The 21,844-nt window shown below is 48.3% G+C and overlaps 1 protein-coding gene across 1 annotated transcript in view; it reads left to right on the forward strand.

Moving 5' to 3' along the window:
- The window catches only part of LOC135821165 (uncharacterized), a 37,313-nt gene extending 15,695 nt beyond the window's left edge, over positions 1-21,618 (forward strand). The window contains exons 8-15 of the mRNA XM_065334235.1: positions 4,267-4,402; positions 5,845-5,930; positions 8,290-8,353; positions 10,009-10,113; positions 11,899-11,991; positions 13,908-13,973; positions 16,144-16,239; positions 19,471-21,618. Of these exons, the coding sequence (XP_065190307.1) occupies positions 4,267-4,402; positions 5,845-5,930; positions 8,290-8,353; positions 10,009-10,113; positions 11,899-11,991; positions 13,908-13,973; positions 16,144-16,239; positions 19,471-20,964 (2,140 nt within the window). The 3' untranslated portion in view covers positions 20,965-21,618. The remainder of the gene's footprint in view (positions 1-4,266; positions 4,403-5,844; positions 5,931-8,289; positions 8,354-10,008; positions 10,114-11,898; positions 11,992-13,907; positions 13,974-16,143; positions 16,240-19,470) is intronic.
- The last annotated feature ends 226 nt before the right edge of the window (positions 21,619-21,844 follow it).

Here is a 21,844-nt window from a genome sequence, read left to right on the forward strand (position 1 = left end):
ATCGCTGCTGGAGGCGGAATTCAAGTGCCGGATTAAGGCTGCGTTTACACGGAGACGAAACGAAACGGAACGAAAACGGGCTAGCCTCGAATCGTTTTCAAACCATTTACACGAGTACGGCAAATCGTTTTGAACCGTTTACACTACAACGGAAAACGGGCTATCAGGCTAGAGTTAGCACGTGCTGGCTTGGCGCAAGGGCGGGAAGTAACACGTTAGTTGGAGTTGGTACGTGCTGGCTTGGCGCAAGGGCGGGAAGTAACACGTTAGTTGGAGTTGGTACGTGCTGGCTTGGCGCAAGGGCGGGAAGTAACACGTTAGTTGGAGTTGGTACGTGCTGGCTTGGCGCAAGGGCGGGAAGTAACACGTTAGTTGGAGTTGGTACGTGCTGGTGGTCGCAAAGGTCAGGTATTTCCCGCGAAATAGTCCCGCGCGGAATGGTTTCCATGGTTTCGGCAGAATGGTTTCCATGGTTTCCAATCGTTTTCACTGTTTTCACCGTTTACACGAGAACGAAAACGTTTTGAAAACGTTTCAAAACACTTTGAAGTGCGTTTCCATTTCGTTCCGTTTAGGTATCGTTTTCGGGCGTTGTCGTGTAAACGATAGTAGTAAACGCAACGATTTCGTTCCGCTTAGGTCCTACTTCGTTGTCGTGTAAACGCATATAGTTTTCAATCGTTGTCGTGTAAACGCAGCCTAAAGCGTAGAAAATGAACTGAAAAAATCCGTTTTGCCGGCAAGTGTGCTGGATAAACAAGTGCCGGATTAGAGAGGGACGACTGTAGTAATGATTATGGTATTTTACTACACCCTGGCCTGCTTCCAACTAATGATGGACTAAGTCCCTGGATGCTGCTTTCTCCAGAATTATCACACTCTCCATCGAACTTTTAAAGTGGGATTTCTCGAGCCATTTTCCCCTTCCTCATGTTTGATAGTGCAGTAAGGCATCCTTGATCAAACCTACACTATTCCCCACAAAACTCAAACTGCACTTCAACGTTACTTTCACTCTTCTACTGCTGTATCCACGTTTGCAATGCATGAAAGAAACTTCGCCTTTCCACAACAAGACCAATTAACAGCGAGAACTACATTATACAAAACATAGCGAGAACAAACTGCTATGTCTGACGTGTGCTTTCCAGCCATAGACCGCGTTGCTACTTCCTTGCTTCTACCAATGGCGTGTTTGTATGATTCTTTGCTTCTAACAAAACATGTGGAGTGCTATACAAATTATGTGCTAAACCTGCTGAGGCCTGATGTGACACTGCACAACGGCAGGTACGAAGCGGAGTTCCCTTGACTAGAAATTTCATCGCAAAATGGCCAATCATGAGACAAAAATTAATAGTCCACTGCATGTGGATTGGTTTCAGATACATTGTACTTGCAGGTCTGAACCAGGGAGTAGTACCTGGTCTAAAACAGGGATGGCTACAGTGTGCGATGTGCAGAGTTGCTCCTGTGATCAGTGGGTCTGCCTCTCTCGAACCAGCTGTGAACCAAGATCGAACTTTTTGAGGGGGGGGGGGGGTGCTTTGGCACCCAAAGCCCCCCCCCCCCCCTGCCTACGCCCCTGCCCTGAGCTACATGCTGTCTGCTCACTGGGCTGTCGTCTTCTTTGGTCAAATCAGGGTGGAAGTGCAGGGCGTCGAAACCGGTGCGGCAGTTGCAGCCAAAGCCGCATCAATAATTTCATCAATGCGATGGATAATTGTGCCGTCTTCTCACACGCATACACGCACGCGCGCATGTACACACACACACACACACACACACACACACACATACACACACACACACACACACACACACACTACTACTATTGACAGCTGCCAAGAAATGGCCACGCCGCTCCCCGAAGGGAGGTACTGTCAGAGAGTTTAGGGGAGAGGTAGGCAGTGCTTGAAATGGCGCTCCAGGTCCTGTCGCCTCCGAAACTGGCGTCGATTGCAGACTCGGCAATGATGTTCAAAGTGCTGGCGATCAGTCACTGTAGGGCGATTCGGGCGGGGTCCACAGCGATGGCGCTTGAGGCCAGCAGTGGACTTAAAAAGTACGCTGGCAGGCTGTACATACCGGGACCTCGGCAACAGGAGGAGCATCACTAGGCGGTCGGTCGTCACAGTTGTCACTCTCTTGACACTTATGCACTGCAAGCCCACCCCTGCTCCGGAGCCATCTACTGCAGGCAGGACACTGCACCGACCCAGGCTGTTGTGGTACGGGGAGGTGTCGGACTGCTGTGCACTTGTGCCTGGCCATGTCAGGGCGACGACGAAACAGGCGGTCGCAAACGTGGCACACAATCGTCTTCGGGGCACGCTCCTTCACACCCGCTGCTGCCGACACAATACCACGCCACTCTCCGCGATCGTTGGCCGATTCGAACCAATTGTGCACACCGGCCACAGTCAGATCAGCCCGGACAGCGTCCTTCCAGCGATGTTGGGGGCCGCAAAACGGGTGGGTTCGTTGGAGATGAGCGAAGAGCAACTGCTTGGGTAACCGATTACACACACACACACACACACACACACACACACACACACACACACACACACACACACACACGCACGCACGCACACACACACACACACACACACACACTTTCACTATGTTCAGGAAAGAACGCTTGGAAGTGTGTCAGGTAGATGCGTGCACTTAGCGCGCTTGGTTCTCAGTTTTTTTGTATGTGAGCCATACGTTGGACTTTCCCATCTTGCCACCCCACGTTTCAGGGACGCGGGGCCAGCATCTGAAGGCCAAACTCGCAACATAACCGAAATTACTGTCTCTAGTAGTGCAGCATGTGCATACGAGTCGAAATCTACAGGTAAAAGACCAAAGGATTAAAACAGTCGACGGCTGACGTCACACATTTCTTAAAGGGGAACTGTCACCAAAATTTTTCTTTGTCTTATCTTGTAGTTCTTTGGCTCCTGATCACGATGGTGTTATCCGTTTTTCTCTGCGATGGCTGGAAGTGGGTGAAAACTTGAAAAGAAGGTGCCCAAAATTGTCCCGAAGTACCGAGTGACGTCACGCCGGACTTGACCTCCACGCGTAGATTCATCGTCAAAAACGAAGTCCAGCCCGTGTGCTGATCCATCGAGCCAACTGTTCGATGTACGGTGCACGCTTGCCTTCTGAACTCGGACACTCGATGTGTACGTTGTACACAATGAGAACGCCAAAAAGGGACAAAATAAACAAAAGTCTACAGCAGTTTGTCGCACTGGTACTTCCTCCACGAAGCTCCAGCTCTTTGTTTTATTTGTGATTACGAAGGAGTCGAAGGATGTTTGTTTGCTGTTTAGTGTGACACACATACCTCGTACTTGAAAATTATGTCGTTGTATCGAAGGTGGCGGTGTTGTCCACCCGGCTCTGAAATGAAAGACATCAGAGTTTGTCATCTGCATCTTCAGCAACATCGCCAGATGAATCGCCTTCACGTACCTACATCGCGTTCCTTTGGGGCTCGGGTTGGTGGTGTTATCGCCGACCGGAGGAGTACTGTTTTCTGCATACGCACTCATCATCGTGTTGTTCCTCACACGAAAAGTTCAAAACAACGACGTACTTCCGTGCTCACAAAATAAAACTTACATCCTCGCGGAAGAAGTCAAAAAGGTGAAAGCTCAGCTGCTTTTTATTTTGATTTGGCTGTGTAGCTGCACGTGGGTCTCTGCCTCTTTTTCATTCTCCTTCGGTACGACGTACCCATCTGTGTTACAGATCAAAAGGCACACGTGCACCGTACATTGGAACAGCTAGCTCGATCGACCAGCACACGGGCTGGACTTCGTTTTTGACGACGAATGTACGCGTGGAGGTCAAGTCCTGCGTGACGTCACTCGGTACTTCGGGACAATTTTGGGCACCTACTTTTCACGTTTTCACCCACTTCCAGCAATCGCAGAGAAAAACGGATAACACCATCGTGATCAGGAGCCAAAGAAGTACAAGATAAGACAAAGAAAATTTTTGGTGACAGTTCCCCTTTAACACAAAATTTCTGCTCCAGTCAGCAATGTTCGCATGGTGATGGTGTGCATAATAATAATAATAATAATAACTCTCGTCTACGTTCCAAAGGGAACTCACGACAATGAAGCAACGAAAAGCACCGCGGCAGAGAGAGAAAAGAGAAGATAAAATTATTTAACGAAAACAATCACGGTGCATGGTGTGCATAATGCCATGCTATTTACAGTAACATGTGCGGCGTGTGTTTATTGTTTGTTGCCATAGAAACAAACAGGAACTACCAGAATACCCGCAATCTGCAGCCATCACCGAGAGGGATCTTCGTGTTGCGGACTTTGAGCGTTGCAGCAAGCAGTTTTTATCCGGGGCTTGGCCGTGCGACGTGAAGAAGGCGACAGAGGTGTGTGTGTGTGTGTATGTGTGTGTGTGTGCATGCGTATGCGTGCGTGTGTGCGCGTGTGTGTGCGTGTGTGTGTGTGTGTGTGTGCGCACGTGTGTGTGTGTGTGTGTGTGTGTGTGTATGCGTGTGTGTGTGTGTGCGCGTGCGCGTCTGTGTGTTTACATGCACAGTATATGCGTCACAATGTGTGTTTGTACATGTCCATCCGTCTGTCTGTCTGTTTGTCTGTCCGTCTGTTCATCAGTCTGTCTGTCTCTAACGGTAACTACAATCACATGTAAAGACACCACAGTGCCGTGGGCAAGTCTAAAAACAACAAATCTAGTACAACACCCTCTCTGTATCAGCTACTGCAGAACGTGGAGGGCGTGCATAGGTAACTGTCTTGGGTTCTATTCCGATGTAGAGTCATACCTCGTAACGTTAATCCGGGCGGTCCGGGACTGGGCACTGCCCGTAACTCCGAATCACATAGATTGTGACTGGGGAAAGGCCATAGATACGGCCGATGACGTCACTATGTCCCCAAATGTGACAAGAGAGTAGCAGTAGAGTAAAAGCTGGTGTAAGCGACCTCTGTGTTTAGCGACCACCTGCTCTTAACGACCGTTTCCCCCTGCACCGACAGTTCTACACAGACACTGTGGGACCAGGTTCTAAAGACCACCTGGCTTCAATGATCGCTTTTGCTTGCACCGTGCGGTGGTCGCTTAAAGCAGGTTTTGCTGTATCTGCACTGCAACTCACCCAAAGGATGCCAGGTAGGCCGAAATGTGCGTACCTCCGGGGTCCGGATAACCGAGGTATGAGTGTATGGACACAGGTCACGTGAGGTGTAGACATAGTTTGTACTGGTGATCACGTCATATGGCTATGGTGGCATGTAGAATGCTAGAACACGTCTAACTTAGGGTCCAAGTAAAGAAAAAGCTCGTGTTACGCCATAGATGAATGGATAGGATTACGTTGTAGCATATATTGTGTGTGTGTTTGTGCGTATTTGTGCGTCTGTGTGTGTGCGTGCGTGCGTGTGTGTGTAAGTGTGTAAGTGTGTGTAGGGGTGTGTGTGTGTGTGTGTGCGCGCGCGTGCGTGCGCGTGCGTGCGTGTGTGTGTGTGTGTGCGTGCAAGTACATGTGTACATGTGTGCGTGTGTGCGTGCGTGTGCTTGAGTCTCGGTGTGTGCGTGTGTATGTGTGTTTGTGTCTCGGTGTGTGTATGTTTGTGTGTTTTGTGTATACTTATATAATAATTACTTTGTGCACGAGTGTGAATGTGCTTCTGTGCCTCTGCATATGCCAATACGTGTGTGTGTGTGAGTGTGTGTGTATGTCTGTGTATGTGCATGCATGTGCATATGTGCACGTATGTGCATGCGAATATGCGAACGTGTTTGTGTGTGCACGGGATGTGTATGTTCCCTTTGCTGCTGGCCATGCTGTAGATCGCCTCTCTTCATGCTCACATTACATACGGAGGTGGTATGACAGTAAGTGGGTCAAGCTCGCTGCCAAAGAACTTGGCTGAAAGGTACGAGCCAGGCAATTTATCATAAGAATTTGTTCTGTAGGCATCTGCGCCTTGATCCTTGGGGGTGGTGGATGTCGAAAACTGGGCCTCCAGCCAAGTCTGACGCAAACGGTGACTTTTGTCTGACCTGCGAGCAATGGTTATGCTGGAGTCTATTTGCATCCAGTGTTGTGCAAATCATGAATAAAAAATAAATAAAAAATAAAATAATTCATTGTTCACGTGAGACTCAGCTGAAGGCCTAGTTTTCAGCATCCATAGGAACTCCCTCTATGGATCATGAAACAAAAGTGGAACGGAAATTTTCCACGTGCGCGGCATGTTCGCAGTCCTGGAGAGGCTACGTCTAATTCCTTCGGACACTTCTATCACTGTCTGGATTGACTTTTAAGGGCCTTGGCTTTGCCTACAGTCCATTCATCGGAAACTGTTCCGCGGGCTTTTGAAAGTCGGATTTGGGCCGAAATAAGGATCAAAAACCCACTTTAAATCTCAAAAATCTGGGTTTTGGATCTGCTTCTCCATACATTTGCCATGGCATACCTGTCCTAATTTTGTAAAACCTGGCTGAATTTCTATTTCCCTGTTCTTGGACTTTTCTGGCCTCAAATGTGGCAAGGAGTAATTGCACGGGTCACACAATGCAGGATGTACTGTTGTTTTTACGATATCTACAACTACAGTCGTCGCCAAAAAAATCCGGCCAATGCCAAGTATACGCGTACATACATGTAGGTATGGTAGGTAGATCTACGCACGCGGTACTTCATCGCGGGTTCATGCACTGGAGTGGCACATGCACTAGACTCTAGTCTAGCCTCAACTAGGCCACTGCCACTGCCACTGGACCAGTGGCAGTGTGCATGTGGACAGCACTGAACAGTCGACAAGTCTGCGCCACACTCTGCCTGCTGCAGTCGGGTTGAGCACTGCGCCGAGCCTGAGTCTGTCTGATCGCTGAGTGAGTGTAGAAGGCGACGGTTTCAAATAGGACATACCGGTAGGTTGCAAACCGGAACTGTCGTGAATATGCACTTTCTCTCTTAGTATTTTGATTAGAAAACATATGTCACAGTGAGACTACGATGTGTTATAACTTATACTCCGAGCCAAAATTTCATGGCTCTGCGATGACCAGAAGCGCCACACCAAGCAGGTGAGTTTTTGACGTGTTGATTTTTACGACTTTCGAAAAATCAACTTCTTGTCGCAGGTAAACAGCGGCTCGCCTCTCGCCAATAAAGCACCGCATACCAATCGAAACTAATGGAGAAGCACACACAAGGCTTATTATTATTCTGTACTGGCCGTCGTGGAGCGATAGCAATTACCTAATTTCAGACTAAGAGTGAATTTGACGTGCACCCTTTCCGATTTGGAGCCACCTCTGATGTGAAGCGAAAAACTGGGCAACTAAAAGTTACTTGGAGGCAATGGGTCAACACAAAGGAGTGGCTCAGTTCGATTGACTCTGGCCTCAGATCAAACTTCAACATGCCAGTTTCCTTCCACAAACATAATATTTCGAGTGAACAATCAACGCTGATGATAGGTTTGCATGGTTTGGGCCTATACAAATTTGGCTGACCTGTCAAGCCGTTCCGGTATCCACTGCACGTATCGAGCCGTTGCCTCTACATGGTGTATGCGGGCCTAGCCGGCCTGTCAGCATGTGAACAGTGAAGACATAACTGCAGTACATGCAGACCCGATCTACCAGTACCACTATGATTATTGAAGTATGCGGCCCAGTACAGCTATGTAGTATGCGGCCCAATACAGCTATGTAGTATGCGGCCTAGTACAGCTATGAAGTATGCGGCCCAGTACAGCTATGAAGTATGCGGCCCAGTACAGCTACCGGTAGCTAGCATTGCATTTGGCCGGATTTTTTTGGCGACGACTGTATGTGCGGGAGACACCGAAAAGTTAGGGTGCCAGCTTCCAATGAATGGACTGTAATGCTGTTTCATGATACGGTTTCTATGCTTTACCTTACCTGGCTGCAGACACAAGGAACTCTCTTTCACCTGAATGCCGCCAGGCATACAAATACAAGGGAGCGGCTGTGGCCAGAAAAATCGAAAACTGCTTCCGCCAGTCCTGTCCGTGGCATGCTAAACGGGCGGCGCACAAAGTCTCAGATAATTCTGATATTCCCACTGTTTATCAGTGGCTGTCTGTGTGGACTTGTGCGTGTGCGAGTGTGTGTGTGCGTGTGTGTGTGTGTGTTTGTCTGTGTGTCTGTGTGTCTGTGTGCGGGCGTGCGGGCGGGCGTGTGTGTGTGTGTGTGTGTGTGTGTGTGTGTGTGTGTGTGTGTGTGTGTGTGTGTGTGTGTGTTCCGCCGCATCTGTACCAGGCTGAAGGAGCTGCTGCCCCCTGATTTCCGTAAAGACAAGACTGCAATGAAGTTAGCTAAACAGGTGGGTGTTGCTGTAATGCAGAATGATGACGTCATTGTTATTGTCTAAAGCATTGCCGTAATTCTACTAGCCCCCTCCCCCCACTGGTTCACTCGTGTCTGATAGATTTAAGTAAGGGGAGAATGCTTACGTGATGAGATGCAAGGCACAGTGTATTAACTGAGGGATGCATGTCAGGTGCATAGCTCATGCATACACAATGTAGTCCGGTTACCGCACCGGCAAATAGCCATCAAATGTACGTGCATACTTGGGCCGTGATCGTTTGGTCGGATCCAGATCCAGATCCATTGGATCCACTGGATCTGCAATGATCGATTGGTCGAATCCTGATCCAGATCCTCCGGATTTGGATCCGAGCAACCCTGCCCCGGGAGCAGGGTTGACTGGATCCATCGGATCCAAATGTGACCTTAATGCGTATATGGCAGGTAAAAATCATTTTTCTACTCATTGTCGTACGTCTAGTGGACTTTTGTTGACTTTTCGTACGACGCGCGCGATCAGTACGACTTTTGCCTTTCTTGGGTGACCTGTCAGCGCCATTTTTTTACTTCGTCAACATGGCAACAGCCAAGGTCCGCAAAAAAAGTGTTCGGTTGATTCTGAAGGATCCGACGGATCTGAGATTTGGATCTGGATCTGGATCCGACCAAACGATCATAGCCTAAGTGCATAGTCAAAACAAGCAAAAATGGCGGCTATGAGGTTGCCGGTGGTACATGGTCACCACACCACAGATGTACTCTGGTACATGGTCACCACACCACAGATGTGCAGGCTACGTCCCTGCATGGCATTCACCCGGATTACCCAGTCGACCGATACAGGAGGTCACGGAGTCATGTGTGTGCCTCGGACTGCCTCCCCACCACGGGCCGCGCACGGCATGCTCTGTCGACGATCGGTAGGTCCAAACTTGCCAAAGCCCACTGCTCAAGAAACAGCAGGAGTTTGCAAGATGACAGTGTCGATTCGCCTTGGCTATCGTATTTTCCGGTGTACTACAAAACCGGATAATTTCGGTGGAGATTTATTTTCAGTAACCTCAGTACAGGACATTTTTACCAAAAAATAAAACGTGACCTGAAATTCAACATTGTCATGCCACAACACAGTTTGCAGAATGCATTCTTCGATCTGGTGAACTGGTTTACCGAAATTCTCGCGCCGCCGAACCGTTGATTTTGGGAGGTACCGAAAATATTACACCACCGAAAATTCCCGGTTTCACAGTGTAAGCCGCCCTTTGAACACTCAACGGATTCACACCGAAAAAGGGGCCCGGGTGCGGCGTATACTCCGATGATCAAATTAACGGCGATAGATAGGGTGGATGTCTGTATTTGCTGGCAGAAAATGGGGGGGGGGGGGCAGTTTATACTCCAGTGTGGTTTATACTCTAGAAAATGCGGTACAGTCAACTTGGCTAATAACGACTGCGGATATAACGACAATTCGCGAATAACGACAGCATTTCCATGCCCAGAGCAAAGTCCCATCCAACTGTAATACATATAATGAGACTTCGGGTATAACGACACTTCGCGAATAAGGACACTTTTTTGATGCCCCGCCGAGTGTCGTTATAAGCGAAATTGACTGTACCTGGTTTTGTTTTTTTGTTGCCGTACAAACATGCACTCTGTGTCCAGAACTTCACGCAGTTCAGCGGTATCACAGTGCCCGATGCGCAACAACTCTACACAGACCTGTGCAAGGGACTGCCCACGTACGAAGCCACGTTCTTTGCCGTGAAGGTGAGGGCTGCGTTGTCAAGTTCCCGTTGTCGCAAAGGAAACCCGGCATGCTCATGTCCTCACCATTCCACCCATGCGCCAATCAGGCAGTCGAGACCGGCATGTTTCAGCCAAAGGCAATAGCCTGTGTGGATTACCCTGGTAAAATAGAAACATGCAACTATTAGAGTCAGACCTCGCATAACCGCACACATCCGTTTTCGACCAAAATATCCGGATAAGCGAGGGAACCGGATAATCGAACACACAAACTGTATGTATGCATGGCAAATGCTGTAAATCGGTCACCAGAGATTTTCTTCCGGACGGCGAGGGATCCGGATAAAAGAGGACCGGATAAGCGAAGTCTGAATGTACTACTACTACTATTGATATGTACCTATTCGGAGGCTATTCCTTACGTCATGTTTGTAATACATCGCATTCACGCACGCGCGTACGTATTAGACATCTGGTTCTGCTTTTGGGTGCGCTTCTCTTCCTGTTGGCATTTCATGACACATATGTTTCCGTTCCCAAGTCTTCTTCTTCAGTATTGAATAAATAATAACGTATCACTTATCAACCCTACTCTTGTCAAGAACACCGTTTCCAGGAGAAGCGAAACTTGAGAAAGTACAAATTTCACCACCTCGTCACCACCGTAATCCGGACTCCAGGGCTTGAGAATCTGGTAATGGAGAAGGCGTTTTATAAAATGATAATCGGTGCCAATGTCACGAAATATTATAATGTATATCAACTGCATGACTACCGAAAACGACTAATTTTAGCGCCGGTGATATTCAAGCGATTTTAGAAAAAGGAGTGTTTTCACTAAGGTTTTCCACACCAATCGAAAGTTTACATGTTCAGTACTGTACTGAATAGAAAACCTTACACACACCATCTTCAATCCAAGTGGTCTCTTCGCTGCAAATTGCAAAAATTATCTCAATCAAATTTTCGGCCAGGAGCCGTCATCAGCCATCATCAGCCATCATCAGGATCCTGATGATGGCTCGTGGCCGAAAAATTTGATCGAGATAATTATTGCAATTTGCAGCGAAGAGACCACTTGGATTGAGGATGGTGTGTATGGTTTTCCATTTAATGAAGTGGCTGCAGTGGAGCTTGCACATTTTAACTACATTACTAGTCATCTTTCCTTTTACTCTGAAACTCGAGCCGATCAAGTGTCAAGTCAAGTCGGCGGAATAGCGCGCGCTCCAGTGTGGGGAGCAAACCCTTTTCTGAAACTCGGATCACTATAGTATTTTCATCGCAAGTTCATCCAGATTCAGAAAACGCTAAAGGTTTTAACCGCAAAAGTTAGTCGTTCTACAATAGTTCTGAACGGTGTGCTACACCTCCGTGTGTGTGTGTGTGTGTGTGTGTATGTGTGTGTGTGTGCGTGTGTGCATGTGTGCGTATGTGTGCTTGCGTGTGTGCATGTGTGTGCGTATGTATGTGTGTGTGTGTGTGTGTGTGTGTGTGTGTGTGTGTGTGTGTGTGTGCGTGTCCGTGTGTGCGTGTGTGCGTGTGTGCGTGTGTGTGCATGTGTGCATGTGTGCATGTGTGTATGTGTGTGCGTGCGTGCGTGCGTGCGTGTGTGTGCGTGTGCGTGTGCGTGCGTGTGTGCGTGTGTGTGTGTGTGTCTGTGTGTGTCTGTGTGTGTCTGTGTGTGTCTGTGTGTGTGTGTGCGTGTATGTGCGTGTATGTGTGTGTGTATGTGTGTGTATGTGTGTGTCATGCGTTGGCATCTACATGCCTCTCCTATCCCCTGCTCGTTGATGTTGTGTGCAGGCACCGTGTAAGAAGAACAAGAGAGCCGTTGTTCCTTGCATACTGGCCATCTCGCCGACCTGTATTGTCAGACTTGACTCCAGCACTATGGAGGTACGGATGCAGCCACATGCAGGTCTACCCTCGTTGGTAGCCCACCCGGGGGGGGGGGGGGGTCAAAACTGTTGTCTTATAACAAGTATTATCTGCCATCCAGACGTGAATGTACGCGTGTCAGGCGTCAGGGGATTTCGGATCGTTGTCTACGAATGAGGGTTGTCTTGTAACCTATGTCGTGGTAACCAGGACAGTTCTGTACCCCGTGTAGCTCAGCCTCAGGGGCAGGTTTTAGCACAATTGCCTGCACTGGAGAAGTCAACCTCATCAGGCGCGTAGCTCGTGTGCAGTCAGCAGAATCCGGTCACTGCGCCTGCAAAATGGCCGCCATAGACATTAGAACCGGGAATTTTCTGTGGTGTAAAAGTTTCGTTATTTCCCAAAATCAAAGGTTCGGTAGCGCGAAATTTCGCCAAACCAGTTTTCCACATCCAAAAATGCATTTTGCACACTGTGTGGCATGGCATGGTTGAATTTTTGGGTCACGTTTTATTTTTGGTAAAAGTTACCTCCACGGAAATTTTCCGGTTTTACAGTAGTCGAAATAGGCAAAATCGCGGCTATGAGGTAGTCGGTGGTACATAGTCACCACACCACAGATGTACTCTGGTACATAGTCACCACACCACCGATATGTTCTGGTACATAGTCACCACAATACATAATAATTATAAACATGCTACACCCCTGATCGTAAACAATCGTTCACACTCCTCGAGTCTGACAAGGCTGCAGATGGCGCCGCATTTGGCATCCTTGATAATTGCCCATGACGGTGAGCGAGGTTGGTAGCCACTGGTGACCAGAGCGGGGAAAGTGAAGCTGCTGGGAGTAACGTAGTCGTGTATAAAAGCCGCGGCTTGTATGACATTTTTGGAGAAATTTTGCAGGCTTCTACAGCGCTGGCAACTGAAATCCGACCACCCCCTGAGCGGTGGGCTCACATTCTAGCGGTCTCTGTTTCGTAGTTTGACGGTCTTTGCGATGTGAGCGTGGGGGGGGGGGGTCGGATTTCAGTTGCCAGCGCTGTACATGAGCTTTTTCTAATTGTCCGCAAACTCCAACACAGCCATTTACACATTCAGGTAACTTCACTTCTAAACTCCAAACTCCAAAAACGGTCTTTTCACTGCCATTCAAATTCAAATTTACACTACACCAAATGTTGGGACCTAGCCCATAATCAGGGTGTCATATCGACTGTGAATCATTACTCTGATGATAGGCCAGGCCCGAAAATTTGGTGTAAGGGCAAATTTGAATTTGAATCGCCGTGAAGAGACCGTTTTTGGAGTTTGGAGTTGAGAAGTGGAGTTTTCTTCTAGTCAGTGAGACAGGTATATCTGTGTACTAGTGTGTCAACACTAAAACCAGGCTGATGTGCGGACAGTGTATCTGGGATGACGACTACACCATAGCTCAGTGGTTAGAGCATCGCTGGCTACAAGCGAGGGTCCCTGGTTCGAGTCCTGGTGGTGACAGTCAATTTTTTCTTCAGACTTTTCCCGTTCGTGTCTTTTCCCTCAAACCAGTTAATACAGCGTATCTTGAAAATCAGGCTTCTATTCGACACAGGCTTCTATTCGACACAGGCTTCTATATGAAACAGGCTCTCATACAAACAAACAAAAATTCAAGGTTTGCATGAGACTCGGCTCGGCTCTCAAACAAGACACTACATACAGTGCACGGCAGGGAGGGCCCTATGGCTTGTTAGTGCGCTCCAGGGTAGTCAGAGGGCCGTAGTACGATATCAATAAGGAGCTTGGTTACGCCATTCTGCACTGGTTGATGTCCAGAGCCTGGACTGTTTGTTGATGTCCTGTGATTGATCTTTTTGGTTTTATTATTGGATTGGATTTGCTTTTGGTTTGGAAAGTCTGATTTGGGTTTTTTTTTATGCCATGCCGCAGGTTGTGTCGAAGTGGTCTTTGTCGGACGTGGAAAACAGCTTAGCATCGCCCACGCTGTTTGGACTGGTAGGTGTTCGTGTGTGCTGGGGCTTGTAACCTTTAATATAAAAAATAAAAAATATGCCTCGTGCTAGAGCTGTTATCCAGTTAGTTGCAGAACGTCAGTACCGTCGGTCGGTGTTGTGCAATGTTATCGCCTGAGCTGATTGCTTAGTAACTGGCGGTTTTAGTGGACAATAAGCCTTATAAAATCTTGTAGGACGCATCACGCAGCTTCAGAAGTAAAAATTGGTTGTGAGCAACACTGAAAGCTGTGATTGAGGGTGAGCCAGTGTTGCTCACAACCAATTTTTTAATAGGCCTTATAGCTGATTGAAAAATATTCTCTCGTTGAGCTGATTGCAGTACTCTCCGGAGAATAAGGCGCATTGGAGTGTCGACCATCGCCAGGTTTTGATACAAAGTCCAGGCATGGTCTACCCTGTGTATCCCCGTTAATTTGACCATCATAGTGCAATCCACACTGATTTGTTTAGGCGGACTACGAGTGTGTTCAAAGTGCGGCATAAGCGCCAGGAAATGTGCCAGTTCACAAGGCAGTGAGGGTGTGGGATGCATTTGTAACGGAATCACAGCCATTCCGTTCCCCGGGACGCAGGACACAAAGGACAAGACTGGTTTGTATTACATTATTTATATTGACATTAGGAAATCGAGACAACACTCAAAAGGACGAACAAGAAGACTGACAAAAGGACTCTCGACTACAAAATCGCGCATGCTCATATCACACATGCACGCGACTAGACGAGACAGTTTGGGGAATGCCATCACACAGGAAAACAACACATCATTTTACAACACCTGCCCCCTTGATGACATTCCACAAAATAATAAACCGACACCACGTTCCACATGCACAACAGCAAAAGGAACCACAGCAAAACAGAAAAACCAAAACCAACCAACAGCTTGCATTGTAGCACAACAAAACTGGGCCACGACACAGGGCCAAACCAAGACACAAGAGCCGACGCTCTAAACTCAGGCACACAAGGATAACCGAAACACGAGAGCCAAAGCTCCAACAAAATAATAACAATATGCGCGCAGCAGCGCAAAATAAATCTACAACACAAATTAATGCAGAACAACAGAACGACGAGAAGAGCAACATACCGACAACCAAACTCAACAACACAGCAACCAACTGAACAGCGAGAGAAACACGATCAGACAACACAGCGAGCAAAACAACAACAAGACGAACAACAAAGGACGACACACAGTCGGTGATGCCAGACTCATCCACTGGCCTCTGGCGAGCCACGGCCACACGCTCCATGCGGTACCTGCCGTCCCAGGCTCCAGTCCCCAGCTTCTGCCGGTCCACCACCTTCTCTGCCTCCTCTCCGCGTCGTCTTCCGCTTCCACCAGCTCCTCATCTCTCCTGATCACCTCCACCCCACGCTTACTATTATTTGTTGACGACGACGAACAGACTCATGACAAACTTACTCATCCTCTGCGTCCCGGGTTTCGGCACCACGTTGTAACGGAATCACAGCCATTCCGTTCCCCGGGACGCAGGACACAAAGGACAAGACTGGTTTGTATTACATTATTTATATTGACATTAGGAAATCGAGACAACACTCAAAAGGACGAACAAGAAGACTGACAAAAGGACTCTCGACTACAAAATCGCGCATGCTCATATCACACATGCACGCGACTAGACGAGACAGTTTGGGGAATGCCATCACACAGGAAAACAACACATCATTTTACAACACATTACTATGAATGTTTTCTCCGCTGTAGGATGCCATGGCCAGGCTTGACTTGTGTCCTGGCTCTCGACTGTGTGTGTGTGTATGTGTGTACGCGTGTGTGTGCGCGTGTGCGTGTGTGTGCGTGTGTGTGTGTGTGCGCGTGTGTGCGCGCACAAGTGTGTGTGTGTATGCGTGCGTGTGGGTGCGTCTATGTGTGCGTACGTGTGTGTGCGTGTGTGTGTGCATGCGTACGTGTGTGTGCGTCTGTGTGTGCGTACGTGTGTGTGCGTGTGTATGCGTTCACGTATGCTTGTGCACATATGTGCGTGTGTGTGCGTGTGTGCGTGCGTGCGTGCGTGCGTGTGTGTGCGTGCGTGCGTGTGTGTGTGTGTGTGTGTGTGTGTGTGTGTGTGTGTGTGTGTGTGTGTGTGTGTGTGTGTGTGTGTGCGTGTATGCTACAGAAGTTCAAACACTATGAGGAGTTGACTGTCATGACGTTTCAAGCAGAGCAGATCCAGTCAGTGTTGAACGTCTGTGCCGAAGAGTGGAAACACAGGGTAATGTAGCTCGCATGTTAACAATGCCGCGCTTTGTCTGTGCGGAGGCCGAGACCACCAAGATCGGCAGGGCAGCAGGGCCCCGCCACCACTTCCCGCATTCATTCGGGAGCATAGTGGACTTCGTAAAAAAAAATTAAAAAATAGGGATGCCTCATCCAGGCGGGCTACGCAGGGTGTAGCTGCTCCCCATTAAAGGGCATGCACGTCCGCTTTTGTGTAGAATGGCTGGTGCATGTCATTCATGGTCATTATGTGCATGCTGAACCTAGGTTGAAATTTTTAGGGGGAGGGGGGGGGGCATGTCTCCCCCCCCCCCCCCCCCCCTCCCCCAGGCCCTATGCGGGCAATGTTCCTGTATCCTCCTCAATACTGTCCGGCGTGTCTACTCCAACATCCACTTCTATGCATTACAGTATGACAGGGGTGCGTAGCTTGCATGGGGCACGGGGGGGACGACATGTGCCCCCCCCCCCCCCCCCCCCCCCCGTGTCCTGTGGGAGGTATGCGCCTGGCATGCTAGCAGTATTGATCCATCATCCAGCGGGCTTTATCGCGTGTCCATGTCAAATGTGCAGGTACCGTATTTTCCAGAGTATGAGCAGCACTGGTGTGTAAGCCGTACCACAATGTGTGGCACGAAATGCAGACAGCTACCCTACTTATCACCGCTAATTGGTAATCATACATGTAGTATATGTCGCACCCCCCCCCCCCCCTCCCCGCCCGGCGCCCTTATTGGGTGAATTTTGAGTGTCCAAATTGCGGCTTTTACTCCGAACACTTGGATGAGTTTGTTATGCTGCTGGCTATCAAGTGAAGACGTCTCCAGACTGCTAAGTCATCGTACGCGCACAGCGTTGCCGTCCGGCTAGCTGCTGCATGCATGCGCCGCACACCGAAAACGTATTCCTCGCGCTGACCGTTTACCGACTGAACTCAATGCATGTGGAGAATTGCGTCTTCAAATGTTTACCCTTGGATTTGACGTGTGCCTTTGGTTTCCCTGGGACAATTGTCATTATCTTGGTCATCCTGGAAAGCCCCTGGCAAGAGCAACACTATGAACCAAAACTCGAGTCCACGAAATGCACTGGACCAGCACTGAAAGCCAGAATCAAGAGAAATACCAAGAGTACAGAACAAGAGTGTGCAACTCCGCTCGGTTCGACCTACGGCGGAATGTTTTGTCCGCGTGCCCTTTCTCGGAGATCACGAGTCGTGCCGTACGGGGCGTGCATTGCGAGCCTGTGGCCGCGTGAACTCGGCATGGTTTCACTGAACTCTCACTACAATCATGGTAAAGGGAAGATGGAGGATTACGGCTGTTTTCATGCTTTGCGCTTGCTTTGCGCGACATGCGTTAAAGAGCATTTTTGACCTAAGAACAAGCTTCATATTTCTCAGAATCTAATTTCTACACTATTTTCTTCAACACTACTTGGGAGATCAAGGTTGGAGCTAAATTAATAACACGACACTATAGGGAGAATTTTTCGAATTTTCGGATATCAAATGTTGCTGCCTGCATTCGAATATTCTTTCTGGCAAGGGTATTCTATAAATATTCGAACAATTCGAATATTCGTTGCATCACTACTTATTTCTCATGATTCGAGTCGATTTGTGTCTCGACGTATGCTGGTCTCCATGGTCTGTGAGTGCAGACCTCTAAAGCTCTATGGTAATTTCATGTCATAATCATGTCAGACCCTGTGTTTGTTTTCTGCGGTCTGCCTGGCTAAACATGTGAAGAGCTTACATGCAAAACAACCGCCAAATTGGAGAAATTGAGATTTTGAGCTCAGTGTTATCATTACATCTAGAGCCGCTAGAGAGGTTTCGACCCGCGTGATTTGTGCTCTTACGTGAACGTCCATTTTTTTGCGTTGACGCGAGCTCAGAAAGAGCTTTCGTTTCACGTTGCTTGTGAAGCACGTCGTTTCTCTGACGACAGGAGCGAAAACTTCAAAAGTGAAAAAAGTGATTTTTGGTGAGCTTTAGACTTTGAAAGTAGGTTGAAGTTTTGTTTCAGTAGGGGTAGAGAAGTGTTGTGAGGCCGCGCCGATGATGGATCAATACCAACAAGCTGTTTTTGTTGCTGCCGTGGGACTAGGTGGCCGAGCTCTGGCCCAATCCGCTTCAAGACATCATGGCATGTCTTGAAGCGGATTGGGCCAGAGCTACTTGAACCACTTGAACTTGAAGCAGCTCCAGGGGACTCCTGATTTGAGGCAGAAGATACTTGACTCACACTGGCAGACATCGCGATGGAATGAGCTACGCTGAAACTAAGACGTGCAATTCGCTAACTCCTAGTAACTAATTACTTCCTCCTGTATCAGAAAGCAGAGATGCCAAGCCAAGTGACTTTCCTTTCCTTTCGATCTATGGCATGTTCCATCACGATGCATGCAGTCGGGATTCCTGCCAAAAGGCCAAAGTCGCACAAATATTATTTATAGCTAGTTTAGGCAAAATCGACAAAATCGAGTCAATAATCCCAACCTGATAGCAAGGCTAAATTTGCAAAAACTCGCGTTCACGTCGAACGTGAGTTGACCTCAGCTCACGTCATGAACGGGAGTTTCGACGCCAAAATTTGCCACACCGACGTGAAATTTCACGGTGTAGTGCAGAACAACGTGAAACGAAACCTCTCTATTTTCAGGCAAAATTTCCCATTCAAACTCTGATTAGGACCGCTTTAAACTGGTGGCCCAATGTTGATTTAGATACAAACATTTAACTCGGATACTGAGCCAGTAATACATGTAAAAAAAAAGAGAAGAAACACATGAGAACGAGTCATGCAGCAACTATACAAGATGTCTTAACTCGCTGAATAACTCAGTATCCTGTCAGTTTTGTGCCCTATTATCGCACTTTCTGACTGTTTATCATCTTGTTACAGTCGTGGATAGTTGCTGCATAACTCGTTCTCATGTGTTTTCTTCTCTTCTTTTATTTTTAGATACAAACTGCAAATAATATAATGAATCCTTTATTGGTCACTGGTTTGAGGGAAAGACGCAAACGGGAACAGTCTGAAGAAAAATTGACTGTCACCACCGGGACTCGAACCAGGGACCTTCGCTTTTGAAAATAAAAAATAAAATATTCATCGGCCATTATCCGAAAAGTGGCGAAATGGATATGTCGCGTTTTTGAATCTAAACTCTTCATGTTCTTGTGTTCTTCTCTGTGCTCTGCTAAATCTGCATTCTGTAGAGCCAAGCAGCCGCGGGCTATATTGACGTCACGGCAACAGTCGCGGATGCGCGGTGCGTGCCGTACTCGACTCGTTTCGTCAGGACTGACTCACCGCAGTCCGCCAGTGTTGATCGTGCTCTAGCCGGCGACTCCGGTGTGTACGCCGAGGTCAAGCCAGTGCATGCTGCTGCGTCAGACATCGCAGCGCACATGGCAAGCGTAGGTAGCGAGTCGTCGTCCTCGTCTTCGGCGGCGCTCTCCAGGGCCCGAGGTACGGCCGCCGACGATGATGTACGGCGTCCCTCCTCGAAGGACTCGAACGCATCACTGGTTTCCGGTGCGATGAGCCCCGGGCTAGTACCATCTGAGCGGATTGTGTATGAGATTTCGGTTGAAATTGACGCCTACGATCCGTACACGAGTGTTTACCATAGTGCCAACCAACACCAGAGGCTGATAAACGAGTATGACTATATTGCTGTCAATACCGCTGACACCAATACAACTTGTGCGGACACCATGCAGCCTGCTACTAGCAACGAAGTGATGACATCATCGACGTGTGATGATGTAGAGGCCGAGACACCAAGTGCATTTCCTGAAGATGCGGATGGCTACTTGGCCTCGACGGACTGGATTTCTCGCCCCCTTCTTGGAAACTCTGCAGAAGATGCACTGGCACCAGTGGCGCGGCAGCGAATGAGACCAATGACGTCCTCTGTGAGCCGACGGATGGCAACGGTGTTTGCGAACAGAGCATCTTCAACTTGCCGGACATCGGCAGAAGTTGATCTCCAGGACCTCTGCCTGTCCATTTGCAACCCGACCGCAGAGTGTGCTGATGATCCTGATCCAACGCCTGCGCCCGGCTCTACTTCTACGCATGGCCATCAACAGCAGAGTGCTACGGCTGTGTCATGCATGGACAAACCAACATCGTCCTCATCTGTTTCCTTTGCAGAAACTGCAGCCACGTCCAAGGCTGCCAGCTCGACATCATCCACTGCTGCTTTTCCAGCTTCAGGGCCGGAGTCGAGCTTTCCATCGCACATCTATTTTGAACTGTCACCCTTTCTACCCTCCCAGCTTGGCGCAATCGACAATCCTGAGTGCCTGGTCGAACTGACAGCGAACCAACACGCAGCCTCAGAGGTATATTGCGAAAGTGCCCACCGTGCACTGCTGTCTTCCCACGAACACCAGTCACCGGCAGCATCATCATCAGCAGCAGCAGCTACTGAACAACTCAAACTGCCCAAGCCTGTGGCAAGATCCAGGTCAAAGCCACCAAGTGCTGCCATTGCCACGGCGTGTCCCCAACGTTTAGCGGCGTGTGTTCAAGCGCCGCCACCGCCAGCAAGTGATCCAGGTAGTCCAAGCTCTAATTTGAAAGCAAGTCAACGCACCCTTCAACATGGTCCCCGTCCAACTCCACAACCCAGATCCAGAAGCGCGCATGGCATCACTGGCGGTAATACAAGTACTATCCACAGCCCGCTCTTGCAATATTAAACAGTCAATCTATTCTTTAGACGTACACGGACATCGACAGGAAAGCCATCAAGTGAAACTGTCCAGAGGATAGATAATATTATTATAGCAACCCTCCGCATGCACTTGATTTGTACACCTGAGTTTTTTTTCTATTTTTGAAGCCGCTACTTTCAACCGGGACGTACTCTTATTCTGTTGAAACTAAACTAACTCCTTTCTCTGCATGGCTTTCTGCAAAGTGAGCAGAACGCGAACGCAAATCCCTCTCCTGAATTCAATTGGCTGTGTTGACATGCTACGAAGTGCAAAAATATATACTTCAAGTAAATAAATAAATGATCCGCGCCTTTAGTAAGGGAATCCGTGAACGGAAGTTCTACTAATGCTTCTCCTGAATCGAAGGTACCAAACCAACGTTCTTCTAACTAAAGTTCATTAGCACACGAAGAGACGAAGAGACCGAGCCAGTTGTAAACCTGACTGAGTGCTTACTTATTGAAGATTAATTTAGTTGATTAGAGTCGTATAATACTTCTTCCTCCCTCTCTCTTTATTTCTGTTCTTGCCGTGGTTGGCTATCATCCCTCTTTCGCACGTTGTGTGTGCCAATTGGTCATGGACCACGAGTTGAGTGAAATACAATAAAATAAATAAAGAGTGTGATATCCCTTACTACCACCAAGAGTATGTACACTCAGACGTCTCTTATCCGGGCACCTTGGGACCGGGCACTGCCCATATCTCAGATTTGCCCGTATCTCAGGATAACTCATCTACCATGTATCATATCATTTTTGAAGAAGTTTATTTGGAACGTATTGCACATGTTCAGGATACAAAAGGAACCCATTGATAAAAATGTGTGGATTACATAGGTTGGCAGTGAAAAATAAGCACT

This window comes from Sycon ciliatum, chromosome 7 (assembly GCF_964019385.1).
Source record: "Sycon ciliatum chromosome 7, ocSycCili1.1, whole genome shotgun sequence".
In the NCBI taxonomy this organism is placed as follows: domain Eukaryota; kingdom Metazoa; phylum Porifera; class Calcarea; order Leucosolenida; family Sycettidae; genus Sycon; species Sycon ciliatum.